The sequence below is a fragment of the Neopelma chrysocephalum genome, unplaced genomic scaffold (assembly GCF_003984885.1).
Source record: "Neopelma chrysocephalum unplaced genomic scaffold, ASM398488v2 Primary Assembly neopelma1_119, whole genome shotgun sequence".
Lineage (NCBI taxonomy): Eukaryota > Metazoa > Chordata > Aves > Passeriformes > Pipridae > Neopelma > Neopelma chrysocephalum.
Window position 1 is genome coordinate 2604953 of NW_020897781.1, and position 16434 is coordinate 2621386.

At 46.4% G+C, this 16434-nt stretch overlaps 1 protein-coding gene across 1 annotated transcript in view; it reads right to left on the minus strand.

Annotated features, from left to right (window-relative positions):
* The window catches only part of COL9A3 (collagen type IX alpha 3 chain), a 35197-nt gene that overhangs the window by 7754 nt on the left and 11009 nt on the right, over positions 1-16434 (minus strand). Inside the window, exons 6-24 of the mRNA XM_027697323.1 lie at positions 16164-16199; positions 15528-15551; positions 14986-15039; positions 14312-14365; positions 13557-13598; positions 12007-12063; positions 10634-10687; positions 10156-10209; positions 9602-9655; positions 8817-8870; positions 7372-7425; positions 6871-6924; positions 6532-6585; positions 5920-5973; positions 5158-5202; positions 4207-4260; positions 3758-3811; positions 1600-1653; positions 639-710 (exon numbers count right to left, since the gene is read on the minus strand). Of these exons, the coding sequence (XP_027553124.1) occupies positions 639-710; positions 1600-1653; positions 3758-3811; positions 4207-4260; positions 5158-5202; positions 5920-5973; positions 6532-6585; positions 6871-6924; positions 7372-7425; positions 8817-8870; positions 9602-9655; positions 10156-10209; positions 10634-10687; positions 12007-12063; positions 13557-13598; positions 14312-14365; positions 14986-15039; positions 15528-15551; positions 16164-16199 (978 nt within the window). The remainder of the gene's footprint in view (positions 1-638; positions 711-1599; positions 1654-3757; positions 3812-4206; positions 4261-5157; positions 5203-5919; positions 5974-6531; positions 6586-6870; positions 6925-7371; positions 7426-8816; positions 8871-9601; positions 9656-10155; positions 10210-10633; positions 10688-12006; positions 12064-13556; positions 13599-14311; positions 14366-14985; positions 15040-15527; positions 15552-16163; positions 16200-16434) is intronic.

A 16434-nucleotide genomic window follows, 5' to 3' on the forward strand; every position in this document is an offset into this window, starting at 1 on the left:
TACACAGAAACTTCACCTTAAGGCTGGAGAGGAGGGAGCTGGTGAACACATGGCTCCTGTTCTCCTGCAAGCCCCCAGCAAATGCTGTTCACTTTGCCCTGATGGTTTCTTTTAGATGAGAATGAATTAATTTAAATAAAAAGGTCTCATTTATTCTGAGGTGGATGGCCAGGTGTGTGGCTGATCAGAAAGATCAGTCACTGAGCAAACTGTAATTTAAAAAAAAACCACCAGAAAGTCTAATCAAGCATCTGAGTAACAAAAATGCACAAATCAACTCTCCTGTGCCCATGGGGAGTGAGGCTTTTGTGGAAGCAGCATACAGAGCAGGGAAAAATCCCAAACAACATATATTCTGGCTAGGATGGGACCTGAAAGCCCTGTCTAAAAACAGTGGGAGTTCCTAAAGTGAAACAGAAACAAGGACAGGAACGGAAGAGACAGGATGCACAAATCCTGTTACCTGCCATAGGGTCCATCCCGGGCACACAGCAGCCTCAGAGGAGGGACTGGGACACCAAATGTACAAACCTGTTTGTGTTTGCTGGGGTGACATCAGCTACACCAAGTTTTGGGCCCCCATTACGCTCTAGTTTCATATCCCAAACAGGAATTAGCTACAGATATCTTCTCCTTACCCTGTCACCTGCCTCTCCACGGATTCCAGTTGGACCAGGAAGGCCAGGTTCACCACTGGCACCTTTGGGACCCTGTCAGGAAAACAACAAAAACCAAGCTGCAGCTTACAGTGCCAGGAAACCCTCCATGCTTCAACACCCCAACAGTTCACCAGCCTCCATAACATGTTCAAAAAGGTTATTTGTCTTGGATGTTCTCTCTTCCTTTTCCCCCAGGACCTTGGGACCACTTGTGTTGGTTGGTACAGCTCACTCCAGCTTCTGTCCTGGTCCACAGGCCAGGTCAGGCACCTGCCAAGGTGCTCCAGCCTTTGGCCTGGGCCTTTCACTAATAAATCACATCTGTGATGCCACCAAGTGATGCTCTCTGAAGGCACCATCACGTGCCAGTGTCAGTGGGAAATGGAGCATGGAGGTCCCACTCCCTTGGAGAGAGGAGGGAGAAATATGGGAGTCCACAGTGAGTGCAGCAGAGAGGAGGAGGAGTTCACTGAAGAAATACAGGCTGAGAGGGGCCCAGATCAAGGAGAAACTGAGGTGTCTTTGCAGAGGTCAAACTTGAAAAATCATAAAACAGTTTGGGTTGGAAAGCTCAGCTTGTTCCAAACCCCTGCCATGGACAGGGACACCTTCCACCAGACCATGTTGCTCCAAGCCTTGTCCAACCTGGAACACTTCTAGGGATGGGGCAGCCACAGCTTCTCTGGGCAAACTGTGCCCAAGAATGGGCTCAAAACCCCAACCCTTCCTTTACAAACAAGTGCTAAACATAAATTGTTCTGGTAGGCAGCTTATCTGGGCTTGTGTTCTTTCTGAAGTTGACAGACTAGTTCTGGCAAATGGAAGGATGTTTCTTCCTACCCTTCATTGCCATCACACAATTTTCTGGCCAGAGGTTTGCAGAAAACAGTGACCTGCCCAAACATGATGCCCATTAAATTACCTCTGTCAGCACACTGACCTGGAAACCTCGGACACCACGGGCTCCTATGGGGCCTTGGAGACCAAGTGGTCCCTGAAAGGAGAAAGATCAGCTTTGGTGAGGAGCAAATTCAGGGCCAGGTAAGTCACTTGTGCAGTTACATTGGCAGAGAGACTGTGCAGTTCTGTACTGCAGCACTTTGCCCCACGGCATTGCTGATACCACTGTAAAGTGATGTCTGGTGTTCACTGAGCTTTCTCAGCATTATTATTATTATTATTATTAACTGAAATGTTTATTTGTATAATTAATGCTTAATAACATACCATACTCATGAGTAGTGAAGATCAATGACAGCAAAACGTGGCAGCAGAGACAATATCCATTAAAGAGGATGTGCTATCCCAATACTGTGCTTTTAATTGATTGCAAGAAACTACTGCAAAACATGTGCTGCAGGCCCTTGGAGATGAAAAATGGCAATTGCATCCATTTCTTTGGACATACTTTGTACCAACAACATAGAAAAAAGCAGCAGCTGATGCTGTTAGTGCAGGGGCTTTTAGGAGCTCACCAGACAGAACATCACTATAACCATTAGGAGTCTCTAGTGCTTTCTTCTGAGAAAAATCACATATCCAATAAAGATCCGGGATGAAAAAAAAAAACCCTTTAAGTAATTTAGGCACCTAAATCCCATTTTGTAAGCTGTCTTCTTGAAACAGATGCCTTCAGCAAGCTTCTGTCACGAGGAGGGACTGCAGCTTTGCCTCCTTTCACAGCCATCCCTGAGGGGTGAAGTGTTCTGGGACACAAATAAGCTTCAAACTGGCCACTGAAATAAAGCAGCACCATCGTCCAAAGGCTATAGAACTGCTCGGGTATTTTTGTGGTTACTGTTTTCACTTCTGGTTTTTGCTTTTACTCAGGAACTTTAATTTCAGTTAAGGAACTTCATTTATAAATATAGAGCTCTAGGAAAGTTAAGTTAAATTGCATCAAAAACGATTCTGCTGTGCTGGTGCCTTTAAATGTGGTGGGACCTGACTGGCTCCGAATGGGAGAAACCCTTGGTACACTGGGCTAAAAACCCCCAAATTGTTTTGAGCCAAACAGCCTTAACACTGGAAAAATCCTGCAACTCTCTTAGAATAGCATGGTCTTAACTAATAAATTATTATTCTAATAACACAAATCAGAAATTAGGAGCTCAGGCCACACATAACCATGGGTTCAGCTGCTATTGAACCCCTGTCAGAACTCTGCACCAATGCAATTAGCTCAACTACTGTTGCTTTTTTGCTATAATAATGTGGCATCTTTTGTGGAACCAGGTATTTTTATGAAAAACTGCAGTCATAAAAGCAAACATTATTACTACAGTTTATTTATAAGGCTGATTTCCCTCTCCTTGAAGGTTTCAGGAGCAGCTGCTCACAAACAATAAATCACGCCGTTCAATTCCTTTCAAGTGGTACATACCAGAAATCATATTAGACCTGCTGTAGGCTCCTGCATTTCAAAACGAGTTTAAGATGAGAAAAAAAAAAGAAAAGAAAACAAAGCCCAACAAAACCACTGGAATGCCAGGTACAACCCCAGCACCAGCACTAGCTGGGGAGGACAAGATAAAAAAGGTACTCAAGTGTTTTTAGTAGTGTGATCAAAATCAGGGATTTGCCATCCAGATATTACTGATTATCATCTCTGCTCTGGAGCAGGGACATGGCAGGGGGACACGCAGTTGTTTTCAGTTTTGCTGTGTGTATGGCTTCAGGTTTTGCAGTGAATCCCTCTTCCCTGTTCCAAGGACAGTGATAAAGAAATGGGGAGTGTTCAGTGTACACTGCAACAGCTTCACAGCAGCTTTGCTTCATTAATGGCTCACTTCAACACAAGCAGAGCCTTACTATTCCTGTTTAATGAGGGGCTTGCTGGCTGTCCAGTCTCTCCTGTCAGACTGTAGCAGCTCCTCAAACCTCTTGGACAACTGCACCTTCCTTTGCCAAGGGAAATGGGAGGGATCACTTGGCATTTGCACGGAGCTGTCAGTGAGAACAGGATCTGACTCACTTATGGGGGACATATTCCTCTGCTGCCAAAACTCCCCAGAGAGAACATGACCTTTTGCTGTAGCCAGAGAGTAACCCCATACACAAACTCTATTTTGGTGATTTACAGGCAGTGCTGTACTTACAGTTGCTCCCCTGGGTCCCGGCAGCCCTCTCTCACCAGGAACACCGACATCGCCCTGGCAAGAACACTGAAGTCAGCCGTGATATTGAGGAGCCATGAATCCACCCTTCCCTCCCCGCTGCAGAGCCAGAAGGCATTCCTGGATCCCTCAGTCCCAAACTCCCTGCCCCGTTGGCCCATCTTCTCCTCCACACCTGCTGGGCTTTGCCCTCTGCTGCAGCACAGTATCTGTGCACGGAGGTGCCTGCCCGTCCAGCTCCCTGGGGAGCTCCACACCCCTGTGGACTGCCTGCAGTGCTCAGTCCCATGGGATTGCACGTGTTGCAGGCAGCACAGCACCTCTTGCATCGTTATTTGTGCAGGGAAGCAGCACATGAGCTCCAGTTTCACAGTTTGGTTCAAAACTCACTCAGCAGAGCTCATGCCACGTGCAAATGCTGGGATACTTACAGGGATGCCTGGCTCTCCTGAGGGACCTGCCTCTCCCATCTCTCCAGGACTGCCCTGCAGAGGAGAAAGCAAACACTCAGTTAGGGCATCACTTCAGAGAGTCATTTCTGTTCTACCTGAACAAAAGGAGGAGGGAGTTAAAGCCTGGGTCAGGAAATAAACACAGCTTTTAACTTTTACAGTTTTAAGACAGAACTCCCAACCCCAGACATGCAAAGAGCAGCTGAGCTGCACATCCTGTCCTGGGACCAGTGACCAGGGAGGGCTCTGCCAGCCCCCAGGGCAGCGTCACCACGTTCCTCATGGGACTGAAGGGGACCAGTGAGACAGGGATGCTCTTCTGGAGGTGTGCTCAGGACATCCCATCACATTCACTCCTGCATCACCCTCATGTCAGGAGAAATGCCTTCCTGCATGCTCTCCTGCATGAGGATTAGCAGGAATAATGATGCAGGCGCAGAGGGAGAAATTCAGAAAGAAGGGGAGGGACGGAAAAAAAAGATGCTTTTCAGAATAGCTTTGTCTGTCTGAGGTTTTCTTTTATCTCACAGGTAGGTGCCAGTCTAAAGCTCCATGGAAGGTTTTATCCTGAGGTGGGGGGGAAAGTCTCCAGAAGGCAAGATGAGAGAATCCTGTTCCTGCTTGCAGGTGCTCAGGCTTTTGATTCCCAGAGATGGAGCCTGCTCCTGGGACTTTGACCAAAGGGTGAGGTTTACTGAACCACTGATGACCCTCCTGTGCACCTGCTATGTCTTCACTGAATGAGAGTCAAGAGCAAGGCCAGCCCACTTGTTTTACCCAATTCCTGCTCCTCGCTGCCAGGGGGGCTCAGCCCCAGCAGAAATGCTGACACCCCCACTTTGGGGTAAGTCCTCCCAATACCCTAAAGCTAAAAAGCCTTGTTGTGACCAGCTTCCCCACCAAAACCCGTCATTAGAGGCATCCACTTACTGGTTCACCCTTTGAGCCTTTAATACCTGCTCTTCCAGGCAGTCCCTGGAAAAAAAAATTATATTAAAGCAATGTTAGAAGAAGTGAAGTTATTAAATTTGTTATTGTGGTCTGATTTGACACACAAGGAGCAACCTTTGCTTGAAGCAGTGGAGGATTTAGATTTCTGCAGCTTTCACTGTGCAAATTACGACTTCAATCTCTCTCCTGCCCACTGCCCTTGCTGCTCTGCAAACACTAATCCTTGGCATTAGAGCAAAGAGGAAGAATATGCAAATAGACCAACAGCAGCAACATTTTGCACAGCAGAAACATCTCTCCAGGGCTGTTCAAAATATTGTGTGATACAGGAAGAAAGGAATACTTTACCTCTTTTAAATAGTTGAAACATTTTGTCACTAAACAGTAGTAAACCAAGGACAGAGCTCAGGATATTATATCCCAGATCTTACCTCCCTGCATAGGGAATGCACATCACTGGGACATGAAAGAGAAAATCTCTCTCAAATTTAGATTTTAAACAGAGACAGAGAGGCCAACAGCCATGGAGTTAGAATATGGGGCTACTCCAGATGTCCTCCATTCTGTCTTGGACACTGCTTCCCTGACTGCATGGTGGGAAAAGGGCATTTCCTCTTGGCTTAACTGCGGCCCCTTGTGAAACAACACACAAAATGAGCCTCCCCTGTCCCCAGGAGGGATCTCTGCAGGCAGACTGAGCTGCTGGAACCCCAGAGGTGGCAGGTCCTGCTCCATACTCACAGGAAGTCCGTTTGGCCCCTTCTCTCCAGGAGCACCCATTGGAGCTGCATCACCCTGTGGATAGTGAGAGGTTAGGAGGGATCCTCCAGCACTGGGAAATGGTCTGACACAGGGAGGGGACACATTCCCAAACAGGCATTTGTACTCTTCTCCCTCCCCAGGACCAAGAGCTGTTGTGCCTACAGGAGGTGAGCACCCACTGGACATGAGCTCCCAGGTGTTTCCCTACCCCCTGCAGCTCCCAGCCTTCCCTGGCAGCACACACTCCATGTTCCTGAGGGATCACCATTCACAAACCAGGCAATTGAAATAAACAGATGACTGTCAACAGCTCTGAAAAGGCATCTTTGAAGGCCTTGTGTCAGCCAGCAGGAACCACTAAATACAGGGACACAGCTGAGCTTACATCATATGTGCATCTTCTTCTCTTAGGGAATTTCCTTGGGATCAATTAATAGAAGCAACTTCACTCTCCTTCACTATTGACGTTATTAGGAAACTTTTTAGAACCAAAAGCTTTCCAGCCACGCTCTTCTTGATCAGAGGCTTTGCAGCACTCAGGGGACAGTGACAGGAATCTTTCCTGCAGTGTTTAAGTAGGACTTTACAAACCTTCTCACCATCGAGTCCAGGAGCTCCATCCCGCCCATCCTTGCCAGGAATGCCCTGCAACCATGCACAGCACATGTTAAGGTCAGGAGGAGACTCTGTGGTTTGCAAAACACAATCACATCAAAGAACCTCTGGGCATTGGGTTGTGCTGGGAGGATTGTCATTAACAGCAGTACAACTGGAGTTTAGTCCAACTGGGATTGCACTGGAGGTTACAGAGACCCAGAGCACAAGTTTGGCAGCAAAGATGGCAAGAAACAGTTTTTTTCCAATTATATTTTATCTCCTGATCCACAAGCAAGATACCAGTGAGATCTGTATCCTATTTAATTGACTTACAGGTTCTCCAATGAGTCCACGAGCCCCTGGGTTTCCTTTTGGTCCAGGTTTACCCTAGAAATCAACAATAGATCCTGAATTAGCCAGGACACAACTCTTAAGAACCATCTGTCAACAAAGATAATACTCAAACTCTCTGGGGACATTTGATTCAGTTTGGGCTGGCTCCTCTCCTGTTCACATAGGTTTGGAGGTTCTTTTGGGACACACCAGGAAACTGGCCCAATGCTGGCTGCAACATTTGGGAAAATTCTTGATTGTTTCAAGGAATGGGAATGTAAGATCTGATCCCTGTGCTCCAGGTTGTAGCAGCACTTTGACACCTTATTAATCAGGCATCTTTATAAGAGTTAAACATCTCATTTTTGAGAGGATACTTTCATCTCTTTCACCTCCCTCTCAAGCAAACCAAGGGGGCACAAGCCACAATAAACCTGTGAAACGGATTCCTTGGAATGTCACATCCCATATTGGAGCAGATGGGTGTTTGACTGCACTTACAGTATCTCCTTTGGGCCCCCGGAATCCCTGAGGTCCTTTGCTTCCTTGTTCTCCCTGTGACACAGGAGGAAAAGCCATTAAGCATCTTCATCACACAGTGACAAATTGAGGTTTTGAGGGTGGAATGAGGAGGGTTCTGTGCTGTTTGTTGGTGTTAACAGAGGTGTGAGCACACACATTCCCCCAGGAGCTCAGCTGTACTTTCTCAGTTACACTCTGTGATTCCTGACACACTTTTTGCAGCAGGGACTTTGCCAACAATCCCTCAGGGCAGGGACCTTCTTCCCCATCATTTAATGAAGCAATTTCCTTAAGCAGAAATAGAGTGGGCGAAAAACTTTAATATTTGCTGTCTAGATACTGTTTGGCATAATGAAAAGTTTGGTGAGAAAATGCCTGATTTTATTTTAGTTTGGATGAATTTAATCTATAATTGCAAGGACTAGTGAGGGGTCCCCAGAGGGTAGGACTGCCTCAGGGTCAGTGTGGTCTGTTGGCTGCTGTGGGCAGGTGGAGGTACCTGCTGTAAAGCAGATGCCATATTATCAGAGAATCCCACGGTGGTTTGGGTTGGAAGAGACCTTAAAGACCATCTTGTTCCACCCTCCCTGCCATGGGCAGGGACACCTTCCTCTATCCCAAGTTGCTCCAAGCCCTGTCCAACCTGGCCTTGAACACTTCCAGGGATGGGCAGCCACAGCTTCTCTGGGCAACCTCTGCCAGGGCCTCCCCACCCTCACAGGGGAGAATTTCTTCCTAATATCTAAGCTAAGTCTACCCTCATTCAGCTTAAAGCCATTATTATCCACAATACAATAGGCAGGGTGAAAATAATATCCACAATAAGATAGACAGGCCAGTGGAAAATGCTCTTAGAGAGGCTACAATGCTGCAGGTGCAGCTCAGGTCCTGCTTGGCTACACTAAGGAGGGTACAGGAGTCTGCCCAGTGTGCAGGTTTGGTGTTCTCCTACACCTCAGCCCAGAGCTCGGCAAAAGGATGAGGATTCCATCTTCAATTTACAACTATTCCTGCTTGTAGCAAAAACCCTTGTGAGCTGTGAGCACTTGGGAACAGACCAGGCTCAAAGAATGAAAGCTCAGGATGATGCTGATTCTTCCTCCAAAAGTAACCCATATTCCCCTCTCCAGGGCTTGCCCACAGCTGCTGATGCTCAGGGAAGGGCAATGAAGCACAGAGAGCAATGGAAACGAGGGGAACTTATTCTGGCATGGGGCACAACTGGAGGAAAGGCATCACGAGGTCTGGGCCAGGTGAAACAACATTGCTGTCACTGGAGGGAAAAGGGCAAAGGGAATAATCTGCTGGAGGTGGTCAGCACACCCTCCTGTTCACTGGCAGCAGGGCTTAGAGCAGGAGGAATAAACTTCAGGCTGTGCTTGTGGAAGTCAGAGCCGTGGAGAGCCTGGGAAGTGGATACATACAGCTTTCCCTGGAGGTCCTGGGATTCCAGGTGGGCCTCTGAAACCGATGTCACCCTGCAAAGAACAGACATCACTGTAATGCTGTGGTTGGCAGAGGATGAAGTAACAGTATCCCCACCTTGTACCTCAGCCTGACAAAGCACAAAGACACCCCGTATTTCCTCCTCATTTGCAGAACAGACTTGCAAAAGATCCCCCTCTGAACAACAGGTTTTAACTCAGGATCTCCCCACCTTTATCTCTCTGATACACTGATACCATTCATGGTCTTGCTCTCTTGGTAACACATTTATTCCTAAATAAATGCATGACTTCATCAAATTCAAAACTATTCAGGCTGCTGGTCAAGGGACCATGACAAGAAGCCATGAAGAGCTGGAGATTAACCCTGTTCTCACTGAGGAGACTTCTCATGTCCTGAAAGTCTTTGTCCATCAGTGTTTCTTTGGCTTTTTCTTGTAAAGAGACAGAACAAAAAGTGAAATGAAACCTTCCTCTTTTTTTTTTTCTTTATTCTGCAAGATTCTTCAGCATTGTCAGCCTTGCAGGGACAGCACTTTGTTCTTCTGGTTGGAATATTTCAATGTGGCTGGCTCTGACCCTGCCAGTGCCCTGAAAATGTGGATTCTCCTGACATTGGAAGGTTGTTCTGGTAGGGGGGTGCACAGCCCACACTTTATACCTGCACAAGTTTCCCAGTGGAATTCAGTAAGGATAAGTGCAAATGGCACCTCTTACAAGACAAACTGGTGCTGGAGGGGAAAAAAACAGAAGGTTTTTCTTACTCTGTCACCAGCTGGACCCATTGGACCAGGGAGGCCTCTTAGTCCCCTCGGGCCCTAATTAAGAAAGCAAATCAGTTAAAAATCAGCCACTGTTCAACACGAAAGGGCAGAACAGCATGAGGTAAAAACTCATCAACACAGAAAACATTCAGAAATAGTGAGGAACAGCAGAAAGCTCAACTTTCTGATGCACAAACAGGATACCCTTTTGGTGACAACCCCTTAGCAGTGACACTGTGCTGACAGCCCACATCAGACATTCAGCATCCCTGTGCTCTCCAGCCCACCATCCAGGCTCTCAAGCCAGCCCAGAGCTCAGGTCCACCAAAAAGGTGTCCAGGGCTCTGCCAGGAACTCATCCAAGGTGAGGTACCCAAAGCAGGACCTAAATTAAAGCTCAGTGAAACAGCACGATTTGTTTTTTCACCAGCATCAGTTTTCACATCTGTAATTCGGCAGAGGCAAGAGCTGTTTGTGTAACCAAGGTGATTGATGGCTCGATTGAGTTCCACAGTGAAAAGGTCATGGGAATTGGTCAGAAGAGGAGGTGTTACCTGCAGGCCAACACTGCCAGGAATGCCTGGAGGACCGGGAGGGCCAGGGTTACCCTGGGAGAGAAAAATCAATTAGAAAAGAGGAGAGAGAGGCTCAACACACAGCCAGGGACCTCCCTCCCAGATTTCTCTTCAGAATTATAGGCAATTTCTTCTACATGCAAGAACATTTGGATCAGTCAGGAATTTATCCAAGTGATTAATGCAGGGCTTTTCCTGAGCTGACATCCCTGCATGGGAAACCACAGGTGTTAACTCAAAGTGATCCTGACATGATGATCATTGGGAAGATGAATTTTCCTGGAGAGGTAGCACATGGTCCTACAGGCACAGCAATGGAAGTCAACACACTTCAGTCATAGTAACTTCTCCTTATTCAGCCAGTTGCCTTATTTCTCCCTGTCTTCTTGAAAAATCACTTATTATGGAGCTTTTAAAGAGAAAAATCCTCCCCCGTCCCTTTTAAACCAAAGCTTACCTTCTCTCCTTGTTTTCCTATTTCACCAGGTTCCCCTTTGTGACCAGTGTGTCCCTAGAAATAAGAGTTATGATTATTCACATCTTGTTTCAAAATTTAAATTTTGTGAGACTGTTGTAAGACCTAAATCCCCATAACATGAAGAAGTCATGGGGAAAATAATCTATAGGTGTGTACAGAGATCTCTTCTGGGGGTGGCTATCCATGTACCATTCCTGTGTTAGGTACCAGTACCAGAATTGATGTAGGTTCAGGAAATGCTCAGATTTGGTTTTCCAAAGTGACTTGCAGGCCATAGGTCTCCGGATACAATTCTCAAATACAGACCAGGAAGCAGAACTCAGTTCCCGTCACCTTTGAAAATGGGGCTGAGTCACTTCTGAAAACCCCATTCTGCATTTTTGACCTCCTTTTTTAAGTCATCTTTAATATCTCCATCATCAAGCCTGCAAAGAAATACAAGTCTCACTGAAATCTTTTATATAAAACTCAGATTCAATTTGCATCTTGGCTCCCTTCCTATCATTGTGGGAGAGACCCAGACTAACTTCAGCCATGGCAGATGTTATTCCTCACCACAAAAAAGGTCCTGTGCATCATTTGCATCATAACTGGAGAGCTTCTCAGGCTTTTCCATTTCATGAGCTACGAATTTTGAGTAATTATGCCCTAAATATTGTGTAGTTGTAATGATATTTATGATTCAGTGCAGAGACCAAACAGACCCAAGAAAGATCAGTTCAAGAGGAATTGAGAAGATTTCCCAGGAGTTGTCCCACTCCTTGCCAACTTCTAAATCCTGCTGAAAGAACTAGAGTCACTTATTACTTTGTCTCACTGCAGGAGTGTAACACACTGCACAGACTTCAAGTGAAGAGAGGACAGAGGAGATGTTTGACTGCTGAGGGAGATTTCCTGAGGGTTGAAACCTTGAATTTATGTACCAGAGCCCAACAACATAAACACAAAGCTGCCTCATGGTACACTGGCTATAAAAACAACAATCAAATTGTATTTAATTATATAAGTTATGTTTTGCTCCAGTAAGATCTGCTCCCCTGTGAGCACAATTTCAGAACTGGTGACATTTTTACAGCTCTCAGGTCTTGGAAAGGCAGCCCTGAACTCCTGCCTCTGCTTGCTCCTGTCCATCAGCTGTGCCCCACAGGGCTTGCAGAGTGTTTTAATCCATGCTCACCCCATGCCAAGGGTTAAATTTCATTTGTAGGAATAAATTAGGCAAATGCAGGGTTGGTTTGGGAGGTGTGGAGTCTACAGGAGACAGGGACTGTGTACACAACAGTTTAACCCCAGGGGTTCATAGTGGGGTTTATTTTGGGAGACAGATCCTTGTGCAGGTGGTGTTTCCTTACCTTGAACCCTGGCATTCCTGGGGGACCTGGGGGACCCTGTGGGCACAGAGCTGGGCACTGCAAGGAACAGAAACAATGTGGTTCAGCAAACACACACAGCACATCCAGGGAGGCTGCTTTCATCACCAGGGAGAGGTGAAAAGGTCACGTGGGTTTGGGCTCTACGTCCACCAAATCTGATGGAAGCACAGCATCATGTATTGACCAGCATTTCCCCATGGAAAGGGGTCCTAGAGGTCTCAGGCCCCCAGTAACCCATAAAATAACAATTTATGAATGGACTGCTTCACTTTGAGCATGGGCTGTGAGACACTCTAAAAGTTCACAGTGTCCACAGTCAAAAATGCTGAAGAATCTGAGTTCCCCAGTGAATCTGGATTGGTGCCTTGTAAATCATTAGGAACATATTTAATCCTCTGCATCGATTGACCCCTATTGATTTCCTTCAGCCAACTCCCTAAGTGAAACAACGACAAGCATTAGAGTTTATTGGAAGGGGACCAATAGAAAAATAACTCCAATACCTATAAGCTGGTATCTGCAGATGTTTAGGGGTGAGTGAGCCCCTGGTGGGAACTCTGACTGGGAACAAATCAGAACATACATGGAAATTTAATGGAGAAAAGGGCCATACTCTAAAAACTTCATAAATAGGGAATGAGATTTTCTTCCACAGCTTTTCTTTTATTTGTTTGTTGGGGTTTTTTTCCTTTTAATAAAACCTCAGGCAACACCTCAGTAGCAGAAATTTAATTTTCTAGTATATTCCACAGAGTAACTTAAATTAAACTTGCAGAAATAGCATCATTTTCTATTAACTTCCACGTGATGTGCCATAAGGCAGCCTGAACTGACTCTGAGCTTTTTTTGGGGCACATCAATTAGAAAACCAAAGAAGCTGTCACAACAACAGCTGTGAAATCTGCAAATGTCACTCCCATCGCTCATGGGCTCAACACTCCTTTCATTCCCCTGAAAGAAAGGAATCAAGGCTTTCTCCTAAGGAAAGAAGCCTGACCAAAGCATATGCCCACAGGAACCCGGTGCTACCATCCATGGAAATAAACAGTGCTCCACACACAACCTTTTCTGTGGCAAAGCAGGACTGGAAACGTGCATGAAAAGCTGTTGTCATTTACCAAATGCTGAAGTTGTTCTGTAAATGAAGGATGTATGCAAAATGTGCATTTTGGAAGGCAAAGATCAAGGAAAAAAATCAGCACTAGAATCAGAATGGTTTGGGTTGAAAGGGACCTTAAAGTTCATCTCCTTCTACCCCTCCCTGCCATGGGCAGGGACACCTTCCACTAGCCCAGGTTGCTCCAAGCCCCGTCCAACCTGGCCTTGAACAATTCCAGGGAGGGGGCAGCCATTTAAATCTTGTAAATACACACACCGCTCTTGTGCATTCTGTGGTGAGGTAATTTAGACCCATATCTGCAGGTCTAAATCTGTGTTAAATGGTCTGAAACTCATCCAAGTATGACAACCAAAAGTCACATCAAGGATTGAAACAAAACATATTTTCATGCTACACAAAATAAACCTACCTGAAGGTCCCCACCGCCGTCGGGAAGGGTGCCTGGAAGACCCTGCAATTCAGGAAATGTGGGATTTTAAATACAACAAGACAAACAACAGGTAGAAACACAAGTCCTCTGGATCAGCATGAGGCATGTACCCAGACCCACCCACAGCCTAAAGTGCAGCCCCTGAACCTGGAGCATTATGAGCTGCACCAGTCCCCCAAAACAGACACATCAGGGGTGTAACCATCCTCTGGAGATGCACAGCTGGGCTTGGTTAAAAGCCTTCAGCCTTAGGTGATGAAGGCAACAATTAAAGAGCAGCAGCTGTACCTGGCTTCCTCCTGGCCTGGGGAAAGCTCCTTGGGAAAGACCTCCTGATCCCACTGTTCAACCCCCCAGAGAGGACACAGCAAACCCAAACCAGAGACTTGCTGGCTGCAAGCCTCACTTGCTGGCCCTACACGAACAGGTCATGATCCAAGCAACCACATAAACCTTCCTCGAGAGAACAGCAAGCCCACCCTGTGCTCGGTGTGGGGCAAAGCCGGGGTGTCACCGGGTTCCTCCACTCACAGAGCACAAATAACAAACAGGAGATCAACACATCCAAGTGCAACCAAGGAAAAGTCACTGCTCTCCTCGGGGCAGGGTGTTTATGGGCTGCTGAATGCTCATGGCAATGGCAGCAAATAAAAAGGGCACGTTATGGAAGCAAGGAGAAAATTCTAGACTCCCCCCGGGAATTTTCTCACATTTATTTGCGAGTCTCAACTTACGGGGGGTCCAGGTGGTCCAGGAGGCCCTGGGAATCCTGGCAGACCAAAAGGTCCCTAAAAAGAGAGAAAAATAATAAGAATTCCCCTTCAATGGAAATGTAAAGGGATGTGAACAGTGGTTACCAAATACCAGTGTGTATTTTGAATGTGGGACAACACATCTCAAATGGGGCTAAACTGCACCTTTCCTTCTGCAGAGGCTTCTGTGATTGCACAGAGAGCACCAGATGCACATGGAAGAATAGGGATTAGGACAGAAGGGCATATCCCTGCTTCCACTGGCTCTGCACCTCTCTGGTGGAGCTGTGGGCACCCAAAAATGTGCTGTGCTTCTGCAGAATGGGGTCACCCAGACCAGTCCTGTTCTGTGCAGTGGCTTCCTTGGGGATGCTGAAAGTACACACCAGCTGGTATCTAATCCCTGTTCTGGTGACACTGGCTGCTCTTCTGTCCTTACTCCCAGCTGGTGAAGGAAGATACGGCTGCACATCCTTGTCATTGCAGTGGTTGACTGGGGTGACCCTGCATAAGCTGATACGGGCGTTTGTGGGGCTCGTAGTGTCTTGTGTGGGGTAAGAGACTTCAGAGTGGGGTAAGAGACCAAAAGTGAACCTAACTCTTCTGTGGTTGTGATACAGTCAGAAAATGAGGAGTAAGTGGTAGGAGAAACTCACAGAAGGACCCCGAAATCCATGTCCACCCGGGAGCCCACTGGGTCCTGGAGGCCCCTGTTGAAGAGAGAGAAGAGATTTCACACCCATGCTGACCTTGACACCCCAAAGCCCAGGGCTCAGCAAACAGTCTGGCTGCACCCACTTGCCCAGTCCCCCCGAGGAGCTCCCTCCTGCACCCAGACCATCAGCTTACCCGTGAACATCAGTGGAACACACTCCTGGCACCACTGTGCACTGCCAGTCTGCATCCCTCAGACACAGGGCAGCCCTGGAACGCCCCAGAAACCCACCAGACAAAAGCTACCCCAGAACTGGACACTTCCAGTGATTACAAGGCTGCTGTGCCTTGTATTTGCCAATTTTCCCAGAGTAAGGGCAAGGATAGAAAACACACAAGGCCAGTGACCTGCAGGACTCCACATTCCTCTGCCTGGCACAGGAGAGGGACCCAAGGCCTGGGGTGGGTTTGTAACACTCAGGGTATCCAATAAAGCCAAAACAATAATTTAAAACTCTTTTAAAAAAATATTCCTGTTACTTACTGGAGGTCCTGGTAGTCCTTTGCCCTGGAAACAACATTTAAAACAGTAAAAGAACACTTAGAAACTGAACATACAGGAAGAAAATAAAACCTCCAAAAAAGCTGCTTGATTTTTTTTTCTCTTTTAAGTTTTTCTTAGCACTCCCCTGTTCCTAATTATTATAATTTGCAATCAGAGCAGAGCTCGTGTCTTGATGAATCCTTTTGTTGCCTCTAATAATTTGTATTCCCCTTACACTGCTGTTACCTACGAGACATCTCTAAGAAAAGCAACGTACAGGGACACGATAGTGGGACACAGAGAGTTAGGAGGACAACATTCTAGTTTATCTGCTTCTCCTTTTTTTCCTTTTAATTTTTGTTAGACATTAGGTAATGTCTCATAATTTCAATAGCATTTGGTATGTTAGTCTGCATCCCAAGTTGGTTTGCTTTATAGCATCTCAGAGACCAAAAATAGGCCCTGTGTTACCAGAACAGGTCATACATGCATATTTAAACACTTGAAATAATATATTCACTCATTCAGGCTTTGATCCCTTTGTCTGGGATATGAAGCTTCCCATCTTCTCTTGGTGATGGTTTTGGCTTAATATTACACACTTCTATTACTTGTGCTGTTCCTGGAGGTACTTACAGCTGGTCCAGGTGGCCCAGCAGGTCCTAATGCACCCTATGGGAATAAAACAGGATACAAATTAGCAGGAATAAAAGAGACACCTCCATATGGGTAGTGAACAATGCCTGCTCTCCTTGACACCAATCTTTGATTGGAGACTCCAGGGTTGTCTTGCAGAATCAGGACACAACTGGAGATGCTCAGCTGAATTCACAAGTATAAGGACAGAGACTTACGAATAATAATGATTCTGCCATTCCTGATTAATTGCTTGATTAAAGAACATTTT